Here is a 22501-nt window from a genome sequence, read left to right as displayed (position 1 = left end):
GCTGGTAGAAGTCAAGTACCTTGCTAGGTCTTTGACGTAAAGGAGGAAAAGCAAAGGACCTAATACTGTTCCCAGGGGTACCCAGGATGTGACCAGACTTCCCGAAATATGTCAGTCCGACGGACATGTCCAATAAATTTTCATTAGGTCCGACAGTTTTTATTCCGGACCGGTCCGACTGTCCGGCTTTTATCCAAGTCACATGTAATGATGTATTCAGTGTTTTGAATAATTGTTGAAGCAAATTTTATACCCCATCATGCCTGTAAACTTATGAACTGAATAATCTTTTAATAAATTGGTAAATTATTTACAAATTTACAGTCGGTTCATGTAATGATGTAAACATGGATAAAATCCTAGACCTGAATGATTATATAATTATTTATTATCATATTTTAGGAGCCACTTGATGAGCCTGTTCAAGAGACAAAGTCTGGTGCCACATCTCCACAAACATCAATGAAAAAAGGTGGTAAAAGGGAGAAAAAGAAGCACCGCTGAAAGGCTGCTTGATTGAATCTCATTCATTAGAATCATTACTCATTATTCAAGGTAAATCTTTTTTGTTCATCAACAGCTGCATCGACGCCTGGCTGCATAAAATGCAGATATACAGTAGAACTCAGTTAATTAGACAACTTGTAAGTTGTTGGCTGTAAAAGTAGGATGGTCTTATGTTTTGAAAAGTGTAGCTGTTAAAGAATTTAAGGTCTCCTTTCTTAAAAATGGACTTGATATAAACCACATCTTTAATAAAAGCTATTATACAAAGCTATTAATTTGTCTGCTGGAACTCATTGATTATTAACTTTTTGAAAAGCATTGACCTTTAAGAAATAAGGAAATAATTCTAAACTGACTCGATTCTAAACACATGGCATTGCCATTCTTCAATATAACATTATAAGTGTTAAGGCAGTTTAATGCTGGAAATTTTTGGACTCTAAAAACGTAATTTTGCCCTAATAAAGGTCATTTTACCAGACCCACATGTATCTATAATAAGACATGCATTCAATGCTTTAGGCAACAGTCTAATGCTCCATTAACTTAAATGTTTGTCACTGTAGACCTCTAACTCTGTCCAATACTTTATGAAATCAGAACATGAAAACTGAAGTAGAATTTTTGTATATTTTCAGGTGTACCAACATTCCAGTTGTGAATAGTTATGATCTCTTAGTAGTGGTATAGACTGTTTACATGATGACAGTGTTGTGTGCATAATTTACATGTATATAGTTAGTAACGCAACTTGCTTGTTTATTTTTTCTCATGGTAAAATATTACACTAGAATATACAATGTATGTGTATTACATAGTCAAGTTATATGCGTTGTTAATCATTTCAAAAAAAAGATCGGCATAATGGTGAAAACATTCTTCCATGACAAGGGACAAAACTGAATGTAAAAAGAAAAGTAACTACAAATAAGTGGTCTCCCTTAGATGTCTTAAGGTTAGAAATTTACCCTCTATCATAATGTCAATGTAGGTATTTTTATGATGTAAGGTTAATGCTTTTCGAATTAAAGATTGTCTTTATACATTTTCGAAATTTATACTGCTTTATTCTTAATTGAAACACAATCTGCATAATTTTATACATGTACACATTGTTTAAATACTGAAGGTTAAGCAGGTTTACTCTCTCAAGTAACAGTGTAACTTACATAAATTTGTAAAATGCCTACAAAAACTTATTTTATTTACAAACATATATTTTTTCAGTTTATTTGAAAAATAAGCAATTGTTATAGTGTCATTTTGTTATATCTATGCATTAAAAGCCTTTTAGTATATTATATTTTACATATCATTAGATTTCAATATTTTTACAGTATGTTTCCTAAATAAAATATTTGTAAATGATCAATATATTAAGTGTTGTTTTTTTTTTCTTGTGCACCCTTTTCCTTTTTATAGTAAGTAATTGCAATAGTCACTATTGCTTAATTGACCGTTAAATTGGGGATGCAAAGTTTTGACACTTTAACTCGGTATGATACATAAATTAACTCAATACAAATGTTTTTTTGGCATACAATTATTTATAAAAAATTATACTCTTCTTTGCCTAAAAATTTTTTATGGGATCTTTCCTGTATTTTGCAGTGGAAAATTTTAGCCTTACCTTTTCTGTTCTTTGCTGGATCACTTGCTCACAAACTCAACACTGTATTTTTTGTGTAAACCAGTGATTGTACTACTTAAGTGCAGCCAATTTGCATAAAATTGTAAAACACTGAAAGGTCCATTTTTCTCAAAATAACATCATATTTACAGGACTAGGTTAACAATACTGAATAGCAGAAAAAAGGAATCATCGAGGTTGTCTTGAACCTTTAAGCCAATGCCATTATCTTCATATAAGTACTTTGCCAGTTTTGTATAGATACCCTATCTAATTTCATGCTCTCAAATAAATAATGGAATGTTATTATTGTGGCTTGCTATCCGAGGTTTTCAATAAAAATACCCGTTATAGTTATTGCACGCACAAAAGAAATGGGAATACATTTGAATCTTGCAGGGCTTTTTCTGTATGTATTCATTACACAAGTACAAATTTATTATATATCAACTCTCCTCCAACCTAAATGTGGTGTCGAATATAATGACCATGTGCCCAAATAACTTTGCTTTCTCTCATTGAATGTGTATAAACTAACAAACAAGAACTGTCGTTGGAAACAAATGCCCCACAAGCTGGACCCAGTAGGGGAACCATGACCTTGACTTGCATCAAAGGCTTTGTTACTTTAAAAACAGTATTTCAATAATATAGAAACATAAACAAGTATTTTCTAATTTTCAGTAAGCCCAATTATTTCTAATCGCATTCATGAATGAATGACAAAAATATGACACAACCACCAATGAAGTATTTTGACTTTCACTTTGTACAACCATCATTTTATAAACTGTCGACCTAGCCTTTGAATGCAACAAGTTTTCCTTATGTGCCACAGAAGTATGCATAGTTATTTCAAAATCCATTCAGGATGACAGAATTGTTGACTGGATTTAACCATTGATGTATTTTTATGAAAAAAGACTTAGTATGACCTTAATCTTTAAGCTACAATCTCATCACAAATAGTTTTTAACGAACCTTATCTCTTTAAACAAAGTTATAAACAAAATCTGTCACTAAATGACGACAAAAATGGATGGACATGACTATCAATGCACTGTCATATCATGACTTCTGAGCTAAATTCCGTTCATTACATATCATCTTAATAAGCAGCATATCTATGCATAATTATTTCAAAGTCCACCAATGAATGACAAAAGCTATGCACAAAAGAAGACAACCTACTCACAATCTTAAGTATGACTCACATTTAACCTTGACCTTTGAACTGATACTTGACCAATATTCGGGACATATTATTATCATGTCTTACACATCTATGCCAAATTATTTTAAAATCCATCCAGGAATGGCAGAATTGTTGACTGGACAGAACCATCAATTCTCTTGAATGAAAAAATTTCATATGACTTTGGAACAGGGCTTCCACTACGTTCCAAAATTTGGAAGTTAGAGACAACAAAATCTCTAAATTTGGAAGTCACACTATATAGAAAAGAAGAATAAGAATGACATTTTGGAAGTCACAAGCCAAATTTAAGGAGTAAATGACTCCCAGACTTCCATTTACGGAAGCCCTGCTTTGGAATACAAGTGTAACCTTGCCCTTTGAGGTAGGGACACAATTCTCGTGTGCTCCACATGTTGTCATATTTATGCATAACAATTCTTTAATCCATCCATCATGACAGACATGTTGATTAGACAAGACATCAGTATTCATTTCTTAAACTTCATATCATGACTTGATCTACAAGTGTGACCTTGACCTTTGAGGTAGGGAAATTCTATTGCTCTGCAAGAGGTTTATTATTCCTCGCACATTTTAACGTAATTATAAATCCCTTCATCAGTGACAGAATTTTTGATGGGACACAAACATCAGTGTGTTATTAAAACTAAATAAAAAGGAATAAAAATCTTTGTTTCTTTATTTTGTGAACACAAGAACAATAATTGAATGCTTATTGATGACTTACATAACATTAACATTTTTTGGTATAATTTACTGAAGTGATTTAAACAACAAAAAGATACAACGTGATTCAGAAATAATTAATCCATGATCCAAGACAAACATACATTGAAAAACCTTTTTTACAAAAAAATATCAATTAGTTTTTGTACATTCCTGATAAATTTATTTCGTAAAATAAAGAGAAACAATGAATAAAATCAAAACAAAAAATTCTGATAATTCAAAGTCAATGAAGGAATTTTCTTATACAATGAAAAATTCAATTTTGTGCAAAAAAAATATACAATGCTCACATAATTCTGTTAAGAGTGTCTTTCACAAATTAATTTCTAAACTTTTAACTTTGCTATTTACATTTAAATATACCAGTTTAATAGTAATTATAATCTGCCCTAGGAGGCCCTCTTGAAGGATGAGGTGGGACCTCCAGGTCCTCTTGGAGGTGCACCTCTCCCAAGGGCCTCGTGGTGGACCTTGATTGTCAAAGAAACGAGGTGCGCCAGGTAATGCACCCATTGTAGGTGGGCCTCTTGGTGGCCCTGATTGAATCATCTGTGGAAAACAGGCCCGGGTGGCGGCTTGTAAATGATGAACTAGGGATTGTTTGACTTGAAAACATAGGAGGTGGTACACCAGGGGGTGGCTGGTGTATATTTGGAGCAATGCTTCCCACAGGGTACTGCCCCAATGATGGTGGTGGGTAGTTCATGTTTGGCATTGTTGCTCCAGCTACCGGATGAGTCTGATAAGTCTGTTGTTTTTTAGTATAGTCATCATCTTGTATAGGTACACTTATAAGTGTCTTAATTCTGGAGCCGACTACTGGTATAGCTGACGTATAATTATCAGCTGTCGATGAAATGGTCGCTTGAGACAGCATTGGTTGTGAAGATGGTAAACTCTGCATTATTGACCCAGCATGTGAATACATTTGCTGGGAAGGAAGTCCAGAAGCTAATTGTGGTTGGTGTGATGTAGAAATAGGCAAACTGTGCTGAACACCTCCAACCTGCCCTTGTAAGTATAAGCCTTCCTGTGTCGCTCGTCCAGCAACAGCTGTTGCAGCAGCTACCTGACGTATTGCTGACGTAAACTGCTCTAAGAATGCCTGCTGCTGAGCAGGCTGCGAGGGCGATGGGTTAACTGACACCTTTGGTGCTGTTAGTACTGCACCAGCTTTCTGGGCAGCAAGAGATAAGTTGGCATCTTTGATCTCGTGTTTCAAATGTCTATGACCAATATGTGCATTGAGATCACGCTGTGACAGATACGTTCTTCTACAGCCATTAGAACCATGTTTCGAGCCTCCATATGTACAAAGAAATACTGTACCAAGTGCAGACTGCTCTATCCTTTGTACAGGATCCCCACACCTGCAATAAATTGTTATCTTTATTAATACTATGCAGAAATATTACCAAGTAAAACACAATGTGCAGGTAGAATGCAAAGCCCTTATCAATTTTTGGTTACAAATTTACAAGGGATGTTAAATTTCAACAGTTACAAAGAGATAAAAGCAAATCAAACATAAATCGACATAAAAATCATATATATGTTTTACTTACAAGTAAAACTTTACCAGACTACTGCTGTAGCATCTAATAATAATTATATGCTAATTGTATCAGCATATTTCATTACATGATTTTCAGAAGTATTTCAAAGAGTCATTATGCACATTTTCTTTTTGGCTGTCAAATTGAGCAGAACTGGCTATATATTTAACAAAGATTAAAAGACAATGTCTATTGACCAATAATTGATAATGAAAAGCTTTAGGATAAAATATAACGACTGCCTTGAACATAAAAAGACTGCCTCACTCATTTGATAAAATGATCGTTAATGATACATTAGGAATGATATAGGGATTTTTCTCTGAGTCACATGGTTATTAATTATGTACTACTGACTACACATCTGTAAAACTGAAAACAATTATGACAAAATCGTAAGTTATTTTGACTTTGAACTTTATGCCTACTATTTTGATGGGCATAATGTCACTTTAACCATAATTTTTCTTTAAGTTAATTGAGACATTGAGTAATCAACTACACTGTTATTAAGAAGTGGGGACTGACAGAAAATATTTAACTTCAAGACTGATTGGTTAACATTTTTAAGTGTTGAATGTATGGTACATGCCCTGCCTTAAATTTGAAACATCAAAGAAAAAAATCTATTCAGCATGTATTGTTTGTCTCTCTCCACACAAGTGAATTTGTAAAATGCAATGAATTTAATTTATTTTCAATTGATTTTCATTTTATTTCAATTTTATTTTGTTACGGTTCAAATGAGTAACAAGGGTGCCATAGTCACAAAATACGCCCGTTTACGAAAAAGCTTTAGATGGAGATGGGGGCATTATGGATAAGTGTTATCTAGCAAGCAAGTTTTTATTCTTGGCACTGTGTTGTTAAATGAACCTTAAAACAAATCAATAGGGAAGATATGCACAGAATGTGTGACCTTGACCTTGGTTGCAGGGACCTGAATTTTATGCACGGCACTCAGCCTCACAATGATGAACATTTGTGCCAAATTATATTGAAATCCCTCTATGCATGTAGAAGTTTTGCTCTAGACAAGTGTTTTTCTATGAGCTCTAACTGTGACCTTCACCTTTGACCTAGAGACTTGGTTTATGTGCAGGGCACTACGTCTCATGGTGGTGAACAATTCTATAAAAGTAACATTAAAATTCCTCCATGCATGTAGAAAATATGCTCCGGACAACATCTGGATATTTAATCATCTCCAGTGACCTTGACCTTGCAAATTTTAACCTAAATTAAATGTGTAACACCTGTAGTCATGATAGTTACCATTTGTGCTACAATCCATCAATAAATGATGACTCAATGGTCCCTATAACCATCTTCAAATTTTTATCTGAACTTTGACCTCTAAGTGTAACCTTGACTTTGGTCGCAGGGATCTGAATTTGCATGCGACACTCAGCCTCACAATGGTGAACATTTGTGCCAAGTTATATTGAAAACCCCCTATGAATGTAGAAGTTTTGCTCCGGACAAGCGTTTTTCAATGAGCTCTAAGTGTGACCTTGACCTTTGACCTGGAGACCTGGATCATGCATGGAGCAATACATATCATGGTGGTGAACATTTCCATAAAGTATTATAAAAATTCTTCCATACATGTATGAGATATGCTCCAGACAAAATCTGGATATTTCACCATCTTTAGTGACCTTGATCTTGCATATATTGACCTAAAGTACATGTGTCACAGCCGTAGTCATTATAATGACCATTTGTGTTACAATCCCTCAATAAATGATGATTAAATCGTCCCTATACACATCTTCATATTTTTATCTTTTTTTAAACGGGCGTATAAAAAGTACATGTAATTTAATAACTAAAAAATTCTGATTTAAGATTTTATTCTAGGGAAATACATTTCATTACAATTCTTAATCTTTGAATGAGCTGAACTGATATTTACTTGAAAATTAAAATATAATTAAATTTCTATGAGAAAGTATTTACATTTGATAAGGTAATTACTGTATGATCTTTATGAACAAATACCAAGTCTACAGAACACCATAGTTATCACAGTTAAGAATCTTGACCAATGAATGAAACATGTGTAAATAAATGTTACATTCTTTACAACATACTCAAGTCCAAGAAAGAGGATTATTTCATGCCCTTTGATTAAATTCTATTTTTAGATCAAGGGGAGTAATTGTGTAAGTCATTTATGAACAAAGTAATAACTTTGTTGTCTCCCTTTGATTAAATTCTATTTACAAAATCTGGATATTTCATCATCTTTAGTGACCTTGACCTTGTATATATTGACCTAAATTATATGTATCACAGCCATAGTCTTGATAATGACCATTTGTGTTACAATCCCTCAATTAATGATGATTAAATGGTCCATATACACATCTTCATATTTTTATCTGAACTTTGACCTCTATGTGTGACCTTGACCTTGGCCGCAAGGACCTGAATCTTGCACGCGACACTCCGCCTCACAATGGTGAACATTTGTGCCAAGTAATATTGAAATCCCTCTATACATGTGGAAGTTTTGCTCCGGACAAGCATTTTTCAATGAGCTCTAAGTGTGACCTTGACCTTTGACCTAGAGACCTGGTTCATGTGTGCGACACTGCTCCTCATAGTGGTGAACATTTATATGAAGTTTCATTAAAATCCCTCCATACATGTAGGAGATATGCTCCGGACAAAATTGGACGCCGCCCGCCCGCCCGCCCGACCGCCCGCCAGGGGCGTTCCCATAATACGTCCCGTTTTTCAAACGGGCGTATAAAAAGGGGCCTACATTCATACTAACATATGATGTTAATATAACCCCTAGCATTCATAGAACTTCAAAACATTTAACAAAACATCTTAGAGGAGCTTAAATGAGGTGTAAGTTCATTAGATTTTATGAATATATCATTTCAAATTGTCACTTGAAATGAAAAAGTATGAAAAAATAATGAAAGTGTATACTTGGTATCAAATTCAGCTTATTTTACACAATAGAAATTATTCTTTAACAAGAGCTGTCACAGGAGACAGCGAAGCTCGACTAATAAAATACTGGACGCAGTAAGGAGGACAAAACTATGAAAGAAAAATCAATTATGTATAATTATGTATGAAGCTATAGTAAAAAAATAACATTTGTTAACATAAATTCCAAGATCAAGGGGAATAATTCTAGAAATAGTCATGTTAGAGTTATGGACCTTGTCACACAACATTTGTGTAATGATAAGAAATATATATTTGAAGTTTGAATAGATACATTGTACCTTAAAAAGTAAAGAAGTTATTATATTTCTTAAAGAAAATCCTAAGTTCAAAGAGAGATCAATCTGTAAATATTGCTTCAAGAGTTATGAACATTGTCACATAAAATGTAATTGATGATAAGGAATAAGTATTTGAAGTTTGAGGTAGATACCTTTAAAAAATAAAAAAGTTATAGTAAAAAATAACATTTTCTAGTAAAAAAAATCTAAGTTTATGGGGAGATAATTCTTGCAATATTGGTGCTAGAGTTATGAACCTTTTCACATAAAATGTGGATGATGATAATGTACATATATTTGAAGTATGAAGTTGATCCCTTAAGAAATAAAGAAGTAACAGTAAAAAATAATACTTTTGATGGAAAATTCTAAGTTCAAGGGGAGATAAATCTGAAGATTTTGGTGCTAGAGTTATGAACCTTGACACATAAGATGGGGATGAAGATAAGGTACATATATTTGAAGTATGAGGTTGATCCCTTAAGAAATAAAGAAGTAACAGTAAGAAATAGTATTTTTTGAGGAAAATTTTAAGTTCAAGGGGAGATAAATCTGAAAATATTGGTGCTAGAGTTATGAACCTTGTCACATAAGATGGGGATGATGATAAGGTACATATATTTGAAGTATGAGGTTGATCCCTTAAGAAATAAAGAAGTAACAGTAAAAAATTGTATTTTTTAAGGAAAATTCTAAGTTCAAAGGGAGATAAATCTGAAAATATTGGTGCTAGAGTTATGAACCTTATCACATAAGATGTGGTTGATGATAAGGAACATATATTTGAAGTTTGAAGTTGATACGTTAAGAAATGACAAAGTTACAGTGAAAAATATTTTACTGCACCAAAACTTTAATCTAAAATCTGGACGCGGACGCCCGGGCGAGTAGGACAGCTCTCCATATACTTCGTATAGTCGAGCTAAAAAGTGCGAGAGCAAATAATGAAATTTTTCACACAAGTTACATTGTATTAGTCCAGACCTTCAGCAAATGACACAGAATTCTTGAAAAATATATTTCAAATTCCTTCATGTGAAAATACCTCAGTTGAGTTCCTTTAACAAAATGATACAGTGCTACTAAGTCCTCTTGAAAGAAATGGCAGCAAATGAGTGAAAAATATCAACATTTGAGAACAACAATTACCTTGTACAGGTTTTCTCTGTCTTCTTGGCACATGTAAAACAGAACACATGCTTACACTGTATCTGTAATGGTAAACATAAATTTACAATGTATACAGTATGCATACTGTTCAGTACTATCATGTATAACATGCTTTCCAATAGGCAGTGGAATTTTAAAGTAAGTATTCAAACAATATTTATGTACTGTCATAAATAAATGGAAATTTCATTAGAAAGAGAAGCCTCCAATAGTAAAATGTATGTAATTAACACAGAAGCGCATAATTATTTCGCACAACATGTAAACAAGGGGCCGTGGAAGCCGTTTTAAGCAAAATCTGCTATCCGGTTTAAGAGGAGTTGCGTTCACAAAATTTCTACATAGTATCTAGTGAAAAAATCAACAAAAGGCCATAATTCTGTTAAATTTGGTCGCAGCGAAAATTCCTTCCTTTACTACCATCTACACATTATGGTTGTTCATCCCTGTAAGTTTAAGCAAAATCTGTTATCCGGTTTAAGAGTTGCGTTCACAAGATTTCGGGACGGACGGACTGACGGAAGTTCTCACAGGACAGTAATTATGTGGCTACTCTATTGTTCTCTCTTGTTCTTTTTAGCCACACAAAAGAAAATAGCCACATAAAAGCATTACGGAATGAATGACATCAAAGAGAAAGAACAGTTACCTATTGTCCCTCTAGCCACATAATTACTCTCCTGTGAGTGCGGACGGACGGACAAGTGCAACGCTATATGCTCCCACATTGTGGGGGCATAAAAATTCAAGCATATCTTGGAAACAATATGCCTATTAATAACTCTAAGGGTTCATTGTTGTAACATAGTTAAAGTATTTGATGGAAACATTTGCCAATGAAGCCACCTGATAACAAGAATTTTCCCCCAAATCAATAATCAGAATATTTTAGAATAAATTTATAAACATATCTAGTACAAATGTCTAATATTTAAGATACATGTTTTCAATAGGAAAATAATGCACAGACTCACCATTCTACCATAGATAAGGATTGGTAGAGAGCAGATTTCACAGCAATGGATCAGAGGGTCAACCACCTTCTCTCCAAGCAAGTTCACCTATTAATATAAGCAAGCATTACAGATTTATTGTGTGTGATTTTAATCACATGACATTACTTGATTTTAATGTTATAGAATGATCTACTCATTGCATATTTCTTTAACACATGTCATGTATCAGGGATTTTTTTCCCTATATAAGTGGTACCAAATAACGGACCCATTCACAATCACAAACGGACCTTCACAATTTTCAAACTGGGTCCGATGGACCCGTTCACAATTCTGGTGAAATTTCACAATTCCCATTAATTAAGCCTTTCATAACGTATTATTTCCTCTCTTCGCATAATGATGCTAAAATATTGCCTGTTGTGCTTTGTTTATCTTAAAATGCGTTTAGCCGACCATGCTTTCCGGTGCAATCACCCTTTAAATTTTCGTACTGTTTAAAAACGAAACTTCTAGGGACAAACAATACCGAAACAAGCGTCTGGTAATTTCTGTAAATATCATTTAAAATGTCTCGTAACAGTAAATACTACATTAAAGAAATTATATCTTCTTACTGCTTAAAAAGATATTCACAATCTTAAGTAAAAGTTCACAATTTCTTAAGAAACGTTGCTTTTCTTTCACAATTTTTTTATGGTACCAGACCCATTCACAATTCAGAGAAAAAAATCGCTGAGTATACTGTTGTCGTAACTCATAAACCATAAATAGCTTTCACTTGGTGAAGCCATTTTAAAAAATAGCTTTCATTATTGTTTTATTATTTTTTACTTTTGTATTCATTGGCCTACTCATTCTACATTTGACTCTCTGTAAGTTTCAATCTTTCTTCAGGTGAAATGATATGCATATAGAGCTGTCATCAATAGTAACAATATTGATGTGTTGTCAATATTTTTATCAATAATCGATACACATTTTAAAAAAATCGATAAGCTTGACTAATCAATTATAAGTCTAGAAATTATAAAAATTCAAAATGGAGTGTGTCCCACACTATGGACAGTGTAATGGACCAACACACAAGGGCAAAGTATAACACCCTAAGTAGTTGGGGCATAAAAAAAAGACACATGTAAATGATGAACATTTTCTGTGTACACTATCATCATTTAAGCTTCAGTGTTCAATTCAATATTCTGTGTAAAATTCTGTGATTTAATAGGATTAATGCCAAATAAATATAAATAGTGTTGATATTTTCTTATATTAATCTGAGTTTCTGCATTACCTTGTGGTCCCATCTTAACTTCTTATTGTGGTGAAGAGGTTCACCGGGTTCCATGGTCTTAAATATTGGTGTATCTAACACCTCATCCTCTGAAAAAATTCAAACATGAAATCGGTCATACTAGAGACACAGAGAACTCTATTTTATACATGTTTTGTAAACTATAAAAGTATAATACAAATTTGACATTTTACCAAAAATTCTAAAAATTGATTGTCATTATTTTCTTTTTCTAAGTTTCAGTCTTATGTCATTTAAACTTACAGGCTTAGCATTAGGTAAATTAAAGACCATATGTTACCGAATAATAACAAAAGAAAAACAAGAGGCCATGATGGCCCTAGATCGCTCACCTGACCCATCAAACTCATCCGAACAATTACCTAGACAAGCATTCTGACCAAGTTTCATGACAGGTGAGTCAAAAATGTGACCACTTACAGTGTTAACAAGGATTATCCATATTTGAGCAGTGTGACCTAGTTTTTTACCCAGGTGACCCATATTCAAACTTGACCTAGAAATCATCAAAACAAACTTTCAGACCAATTTCCAGGATACTTGGCTCAAAACAGTAGCAACTAGAGTGTTGACAAGGTTTTTCTATTTTTAGCTCCGGTGACCTAGTTTCACATGCGATTTCGAACTCATCCGAGCAATTACCTAGACAAGCATCCTGACCAAGTTTGATGATAATTGAGTCAAAAATGTGACCGCTAGAGTGTTAACAAGGTTTTTCCATATTTGGGCGGTGTGACCTAGTTTTTCATCCGAGATGACCCATATTCAAACTTGACTTAAAAATCATCAAAACAAACTTTCAGACCAATTTACAGGATAATTGGATCAAAACAGTAGCCACTAGAGTGTTAACAAGATTTTTCTATTTTTAGCTCCTATGACCTAGTTTTTCATCCGAGATGACCCATGTTCGAACTCATCTCAGCAATTACCTAGACAAGTTTTCTGACCAAGTTTGATGACAATTGAGTCAAAATTGTGACCGCTAGAGTGTTAACAAGGTTTTTCTATTTTGAGCTTCGGTGACCTAGTTTTCATCCGAGATGACCCATGTTCGAAAACATCCGAGCTATCATCTAGACAAGCATCCTGACAAAGTTTGATGATACTTGGGGTAAAAATGTGACCGCTTGAGTGTTGACAAGGTTTTTCTATTTTTAGCTTTGGTGACCTAGTTTTTCATCCAGGATGACCCATGTTCGAACTCGTCCAAGCTATCACCTAGACAAGCATCCTGACCAAGTTTGATGATGATTTAAGGAAAAAATGTGACCGCTAGAGGGTTAACAAGGTTTTTCTTTTTTTAGCTCTGGTGACCTAGTTTTTCATCCGAGATGACCCATGTTTGAACTCATCCGAGCTATCACCTAGACAAGCATCCTGACCAAGTTTGATGATGTTTGAGGCAAAAATGTGACCACTAGAGTGTTAATAAGGTTTTTCTATTTTTAGCTCCGGTGACCTAGTTTTTCATCCAGGATGACCCATGTTCGATCTCATCCAAGCTATTACCTAGACAAGCATCCTGGCCAAGTTTGATGATGATTGAGGCAAAAATGTGACCGCTAGAGTGTTAACAAAGTTTTTCTATTTTTAGCTCCTGTGACCTAGTTTTTCATCCGAGATGACCCATGTTCGAACTCATCCGAGCTATCACCTAGACAAGCATCCTGACTAAGTTTGATGATGATTAAGGCAAAAATGTGACTGCTAGTGTTAACAAGGTTTTTCTATTTTTAGCTCTGGTGACCTATTTTTCATCCGAGATGACCCATGTTCGAACTCATCCAAGCTATCATCTAGACAAGCATCCTGACCAAGTTTGATGATGATTGAGGCAAAAATGTGACCTCTAGAGTGTTAACAAGGTTTTTCTATTTTTAGCTCTTGTGACCTAGTTTTTCATCCGAGAACTCATCCGAGCTATCAACTAGATAAGCATCCTGACCAAGTTTGATGATGATTGAGGCAAAAATGCGACCGCTGGAGTGTTAACAACTAAATGTGAACGGATGACGGCCGACGGACAATCATCGATCCTAAAAGCTCACCCTGAGCATGCTCAGGTGAGCTAAAAATGCAAAAAAGAAGAAACATTGAACTTTAATTGCTAAAACAAGAGCTGTCGGTAGGACATCGTGCTTCACTATTCTCAGTACTTGATAGTCAAATAAGAGCCTGGATAATGTAAAATTTTCTAAGTTCAAAAGGGCCATAATTCTGATTGACCTTTGACAGTGACCTCCTATTATGCTCTTTAATAAGTGTGTGAACTTTTAACCCATCCACTTCAGTAGTTTTGGTGATACCAACTTGCAAGCAAAAACTTAACCAAAGAATGACAGTATGGATGAGTACTAACTTAAATAGTTGTGCTAATGAATAAACATTTTTGTTTAATCACTTTTTTTCCAGAGTACCTGCAGCTGACTGATGATCACTATCTTCTTTCTTCACTGCTTTTGATGACTTTCTTGGTCGACCTCGGCCTGATGATGACGCCGATTTCTCTGTCTTTAACTTGAGTGTGATATTCTTTCTTGCTGGTCTTGGACTAGATGAGTGGGAGTTTTCAGATTCAAGTTCAATGTCTGCAGTAGAGGGAAACAAAAACTACACATTAATCAAAGTTAATTTTAGACCATTTAAAATTATTTTGAACTATATGGAACTGAATAAGAATCAGACAGAAGATAATTTTACATAAAATTCTAGAATGGGATAGTTTTGTGGGTTTTTTAGTTGGGTATTAAGTCGCACCAAAATTATGTAAAGGTCATATGGTGACTAATGAATTTAACTGTAGAAGACCTCAGGTGCCCCTTGGATCTGCATTATTTCAGGCACAAACAGGCACCTGAGTAGAACCACAAATATTCTGCATGCTAGTAAGATAGCTTCATCAAATAAAAGAATCTAGTCTCTGGCAGGATTCAAACTCACAACAGTGAGGGGCAAGTGGTTTGAAGTAACCAACCTTAACCACTTAACATGATTTGGCTGCAGTTGAAACTTGCATTCATATAAAGTAAATTGGTCTTCTTTACATTTGCTCATGAGCCACTTCAATTTAGTGTTTGTGTAGTTTTTTATCATAGGTTGGGTAAAACAAATATTAAATTCATGATTTCAATCATTGTAGGGGCAGACTTCCTGAAAGTTTGAAAAAAGTGTAAAACATTCGGTCTGACAAACCCTTGAACCCTGTCTTGCACAGATTTGTATCCTTTTTTGTGAATACTAGATATTTCATGACCTTTGACAGTTGTTATGCAAAAATATGAACATCCAGTAATAGTATTATTTCTAAATATTTCGTGCTTTTCAACACTTTTACTGCCACTGCCCAGGAGGAACAGTGCATCTCGTTTTATACATTGTCATAAAATAAGCCATTCTCATATTTCTTTCATTTGTAGTTTAATTTTCTATCTGGCCTGGTTTTTAGTATTTTACACTTGTTTTTTCCTTTTTGCTTCTTTCTGATAGCGTTTATTTTCTTTTTACCACTGTAGTGCGCCTTCGTTATACTTCAAGCAAGCCACGTTGACTGTGCTGTAAACATCTATTGTATGGTTATCAGCCATTGGTTTATTTCAAGATATAAGCCAATGAAAATAATTTTAACATAACACAATGTTTAAGGAAAAGTAAACTCGCTAGCAACAACCGAGGAAAATTTGTCAGTATTAGTCTCCCTTTCCCCTGAAAAACCTGTCAGTCAGACCAGTTTTAGCTTAAAAGTTGTCATACCATGTGAAAATATGATGGTCATGTGCGTTGTTTATCGTGAAGTCTGTCCGGGGGGGGGGGGGGGGGGGGGGGTGTGTGAAGTGTCCTTGTTCCCCTGTGGACAGACCTCAAACATCGAAATTAGTTACTAAGCTTATTAGTTGGTCAACGATGTCAGTGCTTTCTGAGCAGTTTGATTTAATCATGCACGCAAGGTAAATATATAAAAGCATCATATTTACAAGCTGTAATTCACTGGAAAAGAGTCAACTTGGCCCTATACCAACTCGGCACGGGTCAACTCGCCACGGGTCAACTCGGCCCACTTTACAAAAATATATAGGCCTAAACGTATTACTTTGCTTTGCATGTTGTTAAGGTAAATGAATAATAAGAAATAAAGTATATTTAGAAAAAAAAGTTATTTATTTGTCTTGCAGATTCGATAAAATTAATATAGACACAGGCATAATTATCGAACCTGGGAAGAAAAAATATGAACAGATTGATAAAAATACTTCATATTTTTTATTCCCAGGTCCGATACTTGTGCCTGTGAATAAAGATATAATAAAAGTATGTTTCCTTAGATGCATTTCGTTTGTAAAGTAATTTTCAAAAAAATATGAAACAAAAACGTGTTTACTTAATAGCATAAGCTTCTAATCAAATGAATGAGTCAATCATAATTATCACCTAATTAATCGGTATCTTTAACATACACATTGATTGATAATAATAGCCCGTGACAATAGGAGTCCTTTGATAACCTTTACCCATTTTTAAAAAGTGGGCCGAGTTGACCAGTGCCGAGTTTGAATAGGGCCGAGCTGACTCGGGGGCCGAGTATGTTTTAGGGCCGAGCTGACCCGGATTCAATTCACTAAAACGTCTGTTCGACATTGTAAGGTACATATTTACAACAAAAAACGGTTTATAATATTCTGCAGCTATCGTCAATATGATAGGTACTCCTTACTATATTGAAAACCTTGGGAGTTTTAGTACTCTTTCTTTTTTAACGTACTTTCTGTTTACACATGATCGCGAAAATATATGACGAAATCATTTAAGGGTGTGACTAGTGTTTCTATCTTGATTGCTTTGATCATACTGTGTTAAACAATGAGTTAACATATTATTTAACAATATACAGTGATAATTTGGAGCTATTACGAAACAGGGGATTACAGTAACATAAAAATAACAAGATAATAATTCACCGCACCTGCACTGGCATCCATGTTGAAATGGAAATGAGGCTAAATGTAAAATCGATATTGATTGGTGTATATTTTGTAACGAGAGTTTTGATTGGTTCATATTGACACTGTCAACCTTGATTCTTGATGAATCAATGAGAAAAAAAAATCAAGAAAATAGATCTCAATCTCAAAGTTTGAAACAAAAAACTAAAACAATTGTAAGTTTTAAAGATAGAGCAAAGAGTTCGTAAGAGGAGGCACACAGAAAGTGTGCCTTCAGCACAAGACCTGTTGCCAAGTGACGAAAAAATGCCTTCACTGCCAGGATCCATCACAGAAAATCCTGTCGACATGGATTTTAAAAAGGACGATCCAGCTCAACAATCTAAAAGAAAGAAAGAATTGAACAACAGTAGGGAGAATCAACAAGGTTTCTTTAATTCTGCTAAAATGTCACTACTTGTAATGTTAATGTAATTCAGAAATAATAACAGCAGATCCATAGGAATTAGGATGGTCCCCTATGGTACCACTGTTCTTATTATTTCCAGCAAATTGTACACATAAAAAGAAGTTGTATTTACTATTTTAATAAATTGTGTTTAACTGTCGCATCTTGCGTTTAACATACACCTGTCATTCATAGAATAACTCAATGATTTATATTAGAAACAGCCATGTTTTGAATGGCAGCTTAAACGGAGAGCACTATGGTACCGTGGTATGTAAATTGATGGCCCTTTTTGGCTTCAGTAGAATCTTTTCAATAAAATATGACGTCACTGCAGTTTCAGCAGACAACCTTCACTTGTCAGAACATGAAATTATCAGTTTAACTGGTAACTGTGGGTTAAAATAAAAAAGAAATTTCAACACACTCGGGTAGTTTTGGATTTTCCTATCAATGACAGAATTTTATTTAAAATGAAAATATTTCTAACAATTTTTATCCAAATTCAAAAAAGCAGTACTTCCACTTTCACATTAATGGTGGAAACATTTGATTGGCCATGTTCAGTGTGTAAAGAAACACATTTTCTGATTGCACCGGAATGGGCAAGGACGCAGTACCCGCGGGGAGTACTATATAACTTATAAGATAACTGAAGATCTGCAACCTCTTTTTTGACCAGGAAAATATATATTTCAATTTTATTTAAATGCTTAGACTTACATTTTCAGAGGATGTGCTTGTGTGATACTAAATGAAATATACAGTAATACTTCTGTATACATTAGAACTAGCCCAACAAATTGTGCGCTTAAGGGCTTTTTATTATATAGACAATGGTCGCCCTTCCGATGTCTGTATAATATCAGTTTGTAAAGTCTTGCGGTCGAAATATTGAGACTAAATTAAACAGTCTAGAGGGGTGTTCATGGCTGAGTGGTTGGTTTAAACATATTTTATTTAAGCTCGATTGCGAAATAAGTCCTTGCAACTTATATTAATCACTTTCTAGGCCACTTCCTGGAACCAACTAGTACTGGTGTTATATGAAGAAACATGGTCATGACCTGATTAGGGCTCGAACCCATGATCCCTGGGTGAGAGACAGACACCTTAACCGCTAAATCACCTCTCCATTTTTGGCTGAGTGGTTAAAGTTGTTATTGATTTCAAAAAACTTGCCTCTCACCACTGTGGGTTCAGTTTGCACCAGCATCTTCGAATCCTTTCATGTGAGAAAGCTATCTAGCTAGCTTACGGAGTGTTGGTGGTTCCACTCAGGTGCCCGTTTGTACCTGAAATAATGCACAAAGGGTTAATACCTGAGGTATTCCTCCACAGGTATTCCTCCACCAGTAAAACTGAAAGCCACCATATGACCTATACTGTGTTGGTGCAACATGAAACCCAACTGAAAGCAAAAAAAAAGTCTCCCTTTAGGTCTCTACCATTACCTATCTATCTAATTCTTCTGTTAATGTCAAATCCCTCGCGGCAACGTAGACTTGTCTGCGCATCAAAAAGTGCAAGGAAGTTAAAAAGAGTTGTTTAAAAGTGGATAAAAGAATATTTACAAATGTTAAAAAACAGGGGCTGGGAAACTAGGGTGAGACATGTTATTTTACAGTATTTAGAACATGTATTTTTAGAGTTATTGCTCTTGACTTAGTAAAAATTTGCAATTTTCAACTTGTGTCGCATGTAGCTCAAAATGTATTTGACCTAGAGTCATGAAACTTTACAGGAATGATGCTCAGCATGTGAAGTTGTGCACCTGGGGTTTCGCTTGTTGATTTATTCTGTTTTGTCAGAGTTATTGCCCTTGACTTAGTAAAAATTTTAAATTTTCAATTTGTTCAAGCATAGCTCAAAAAGTATTTTACCTGTAGGCCTGAAAGTTTACAAGAATGTTGGTCAGCATGTGTACTTATGCACCTTAGGGTTTGCTTGTGAATTTATTCAGTATTTAAAAAGTCCTTGCCCATTACATTCTTGCCCTTTAAGATTCTAAGTTTTCAACTTGAGGCACATGTAGTCCAAATAATATTTGACTTAGAGTCATTAGATTGACAAAACAGTGTAGTGTTGGGGCACCCGTGTCCTATTGACACATTTCTAGTTAAAGATATAATTCCATACTTTGTAGTTCTGTTTTTTGTTCAAACCTCAATGTTGATGGACATTAATTTGTCATGGAAAAAATCATGGCATTGGCTTCTTGATTATTTTCTGAAAGATTTACCTCTGTAACACTGTATCTACTGTATTCACCCTGTAATAGGTATACATGTAAGCGGGTAGCCCCAGTATTTATTTTAAATTTTAACACATGTCTTTAGGGTCATATTTGTACTGTAACAGGTTAGGTACACTGTATTTTGAGATTGTAAGGTCAAGGTCACAGTGACACTGTAAAATCTTTGTTCTATCAATAACTTGAGACCAAGTAAGGATTTGTATTAACTGAGTAAGGACATTGCACTTATAGCCACTAAATGAGCCCTATTCAGACTATTGATTTTGATACATATTTTGATATATTAGGTCAAAGGTCAAGGTATTAGTTGCAATGCAAAATCCTTGTCTGATTTGGAGGTCAGAGGTCATGATCATAGTGATAATTGATGTAAATTCTTGTCTAACTATATGTAAATAATGTTTTGGTATGTAAATACAGCAGTGTGAACGACAGATGAAATAGGGACATCAGTGTCATATGTACACATTTCTAGTTAAAAAATATGAGCCTCGCCATGACAAAACCAACATAATGCGTTTGCGACCAGCATGGATTCAGACCAGCCTGCACATTCGCGCAGTCTGGTCAGGATCCATGCTGTTCGCTATCAGTTTCTCTACATGTTATAGGGTTTGTAAGCGAACAGCATGGATCCTGATAAGACTGCACGTATGCGCAGGCTGGTCTGGATCCATGCTGGTTGCAAAAGCATTAAGTCAGTTTTGTCATGGCGCGGCTCAAATATGTATTATGATATCATTGTTGTTTATTATATTTTTAGCTCCAAAATATGATTGGTCTCAGACAGAAGATAGTGTTATTATGGTATTGAAGATAGAAAACATAACAAATGAACTTTTAAGAGACAGTGATGTTACATTTGCAGATAGTGATGTGACAGTGAAACTTCCAGGTAAGCAAAGTTGGACATGTACACTTACTACATTCCATTTATAGCATTTTATTTTCTAAAATACCCAATTAAGACAATTTTTGAAGCACTTTTTCCTGATTTCCTTAGCTTTGTTACAATTCCTTAAAATGATAAGAGAAGAGAGGTTCAAATAAACTTTGGTCACAATCAGGGCTGACAAAAATCTGAACTTGACTTACAGTACTTGCCCATTTTATGTGAAGCATAATTTTTTTAATTGTCCATATGATATTTATAAAGAGAATTTCCGAGAAAAATTGGCTTGTCCACACAGGTTGTTGGACAACCTGGGCAATATGGACAATTGATTTTGCTGCCCCTGACAATGATACAAAAGTAAATGTTCTCAATTTGAAGCTAAAGAAGTATGACAGTAGAATTACATGTACTATATTTAACCATGATAAAGTTGTGATAGTTTATATTGAAATCTTTCATTTTGTTGTTTGTAGATGGTAGAAATTGGACATGGCAGTTGTATGGTGAAATATTTCGTGAAGACAGCCGTGTTAAAGTTAAAAAACGTAAAATGAGTCTACATATGAAGAAAAAGAAGTCAGTCACATGGTCAAATCTTGAAAGTCTGGATGTATGTTTAACATTGAAATTAATTGTTTATATTTTTCTCTTTTCCTTGAAAACATAAAATATTAATGTTATAATCATATTTTTTTTCTTAGATTGAAGTGTAATTTATATGGTTTAATTTTTATCAGATATTTTTAGATTACTGCAGCACATCATGTTCAAAGTGAACTTTTGTGATCACTTTGTGTCCCACATCAGTTGCCTGTCATGTTTAGTTAACAATTTTACTTAAACAGCATCTCTCTTTCTAAATCTCTTAAGTAATAGTTATGAAACTTCATGTATACAGGAATGATCTTTGTACTCTCCTTTACAAACGTTGCTGAAATGGTTCCAGTCTGAATATGATGGTTGCCAGAGCTAAAAATAGAAATAGAAACTAAAGATTAAAAAACCAATTTTTTTTTAGCAACCCACAGTAGAAGAACCTCTGCCATCTCCAACAGAGAGCCTAGAACCAGCTTCATCACCAAGTGTGATGTCACAAGATTCTGGTTCCCAGCTTCCCGCTTCAAGCATTGCTGGTACCAATCTTTCAGAGGAACCAAATATAACAACAGATGACACAAGAAGTGATGATGTGGAAACAGAAAACAGTGATTGTCCGAAAAAAGAAGAAGGTTTTTTACTATTTGTTAAATGATGATAATAATTGTTATATTCCTATTATTTATAAGGGGGCATATAGATTTAGATTTACCCTTGTCCATTCATCCTGCTGTCCCTCTGTAGACTGGCGAAACAGTGTATAAATGATGGGGCTAGCATGTCCTATGAACAAAATTCTGGCTTGTGATGTTGTAAGTATGGTAAGGACTCTGAGTCTAGTCATGTTTATTATTACTTGGACCCTGAATAAGACAATGAATAAATTATTAAGACTTAAGTGAATAAATGCACTTATTATGTTATTAATTCAATGGAAAATGCATTTTACTTTATTGCAAGCACATCTTATAGAAAAGGGTTTTTTGTGATATAAAAATTTAAAAAAGTGATGATAATTTGTGTCTGTG

General features: G+C 34.4%; 2 protein-coding genes across 3 annotated transcripts; one reads left to right on the top strand and one right to left on the bottom strand.

Annotated features, from left to right (window-relative positions):
• Window positions 1-4548: 4548 nt before the first annotated feature.
• LOC132728602 (E3 ubiquitin-protein ligase Hakai-like) lies at window positions 4549-17426 on the bottom strand. Of its 2 annotated transcripts, XM_060714274.1 has the most exons (6): window positions 17297-17426; window positions 14757-14927; window positions 12316-12404; window positions 11040-11126; window positions 10045-10106; window positions 4549-5455 (listed from the first exon to the last, which is right to left on the bottom strand). In XM_060714274.1, the coding sequence occupies exons 1-6, from the start codon at window positions 17310-17312 to the stop codon at window positions 4564-4566; spliced, it is 1317 nt and encodes a 438-aa protein (XP_060570257.1). In that variant the 5' UTR covers window positions 17313-17426; the 3' UTR covers window positions 4549-4563. The 2 variants fall into 2 exon arrangements, with proteins under 2 accessions (XP_060570257.1, XP_060570258.1); XM_060714275.1 differs by lacking the exon at window positions 17297-17426 and having other exon boundaries at window positions 14741-14881.
• A 155-nt stretch (window positions 17427-17581) lies between these two features.
• LOC132728603 (ubiquitin carboxyl-terminal hydrolase 19-like) lies at window positions 17582-22133 on the top strand. Its single transcript, XM_060714276.1, has 4 exons — window positions 17582-17703; window positions 20745-20876; window positions 21350-21486; window positions 21895-22133. The coding sequence occupies exons 1-4, from the start codon at window positions 17583-17585 to the stop codon at window positions 22126-22128; spliced, it is 624 nt and encodes a 207-aa protein (XP_060570259.1). The 5' UTR covers window position 17582; the 3' UTR covers window positions 22129-22133.
• The last annotated feature ends 368 nt before the right edge of the window (window positions 22134-22501 follow it).

The sequence above is a fragment of the Ruditapes philippinarum genome, unplaced genomic scaffold (genome assembly GCF_026571515.1).
Source record: "Ruditapes philippinarum isolate M1 unplaced genomic scaffold, ASM2657151v2 ctg1435_1_1_1_1, whole genome shotgun sequence".
Lineage (NCBI taxonomy): Eukaryota > Metazoa > Mollusca > Bivalvia > Venerida > Veneridae > Ruditapes > Ruditapes philippinarum.
This window is presented reverse-complemented; position numbering and strand designations above follow the sequence as displayed.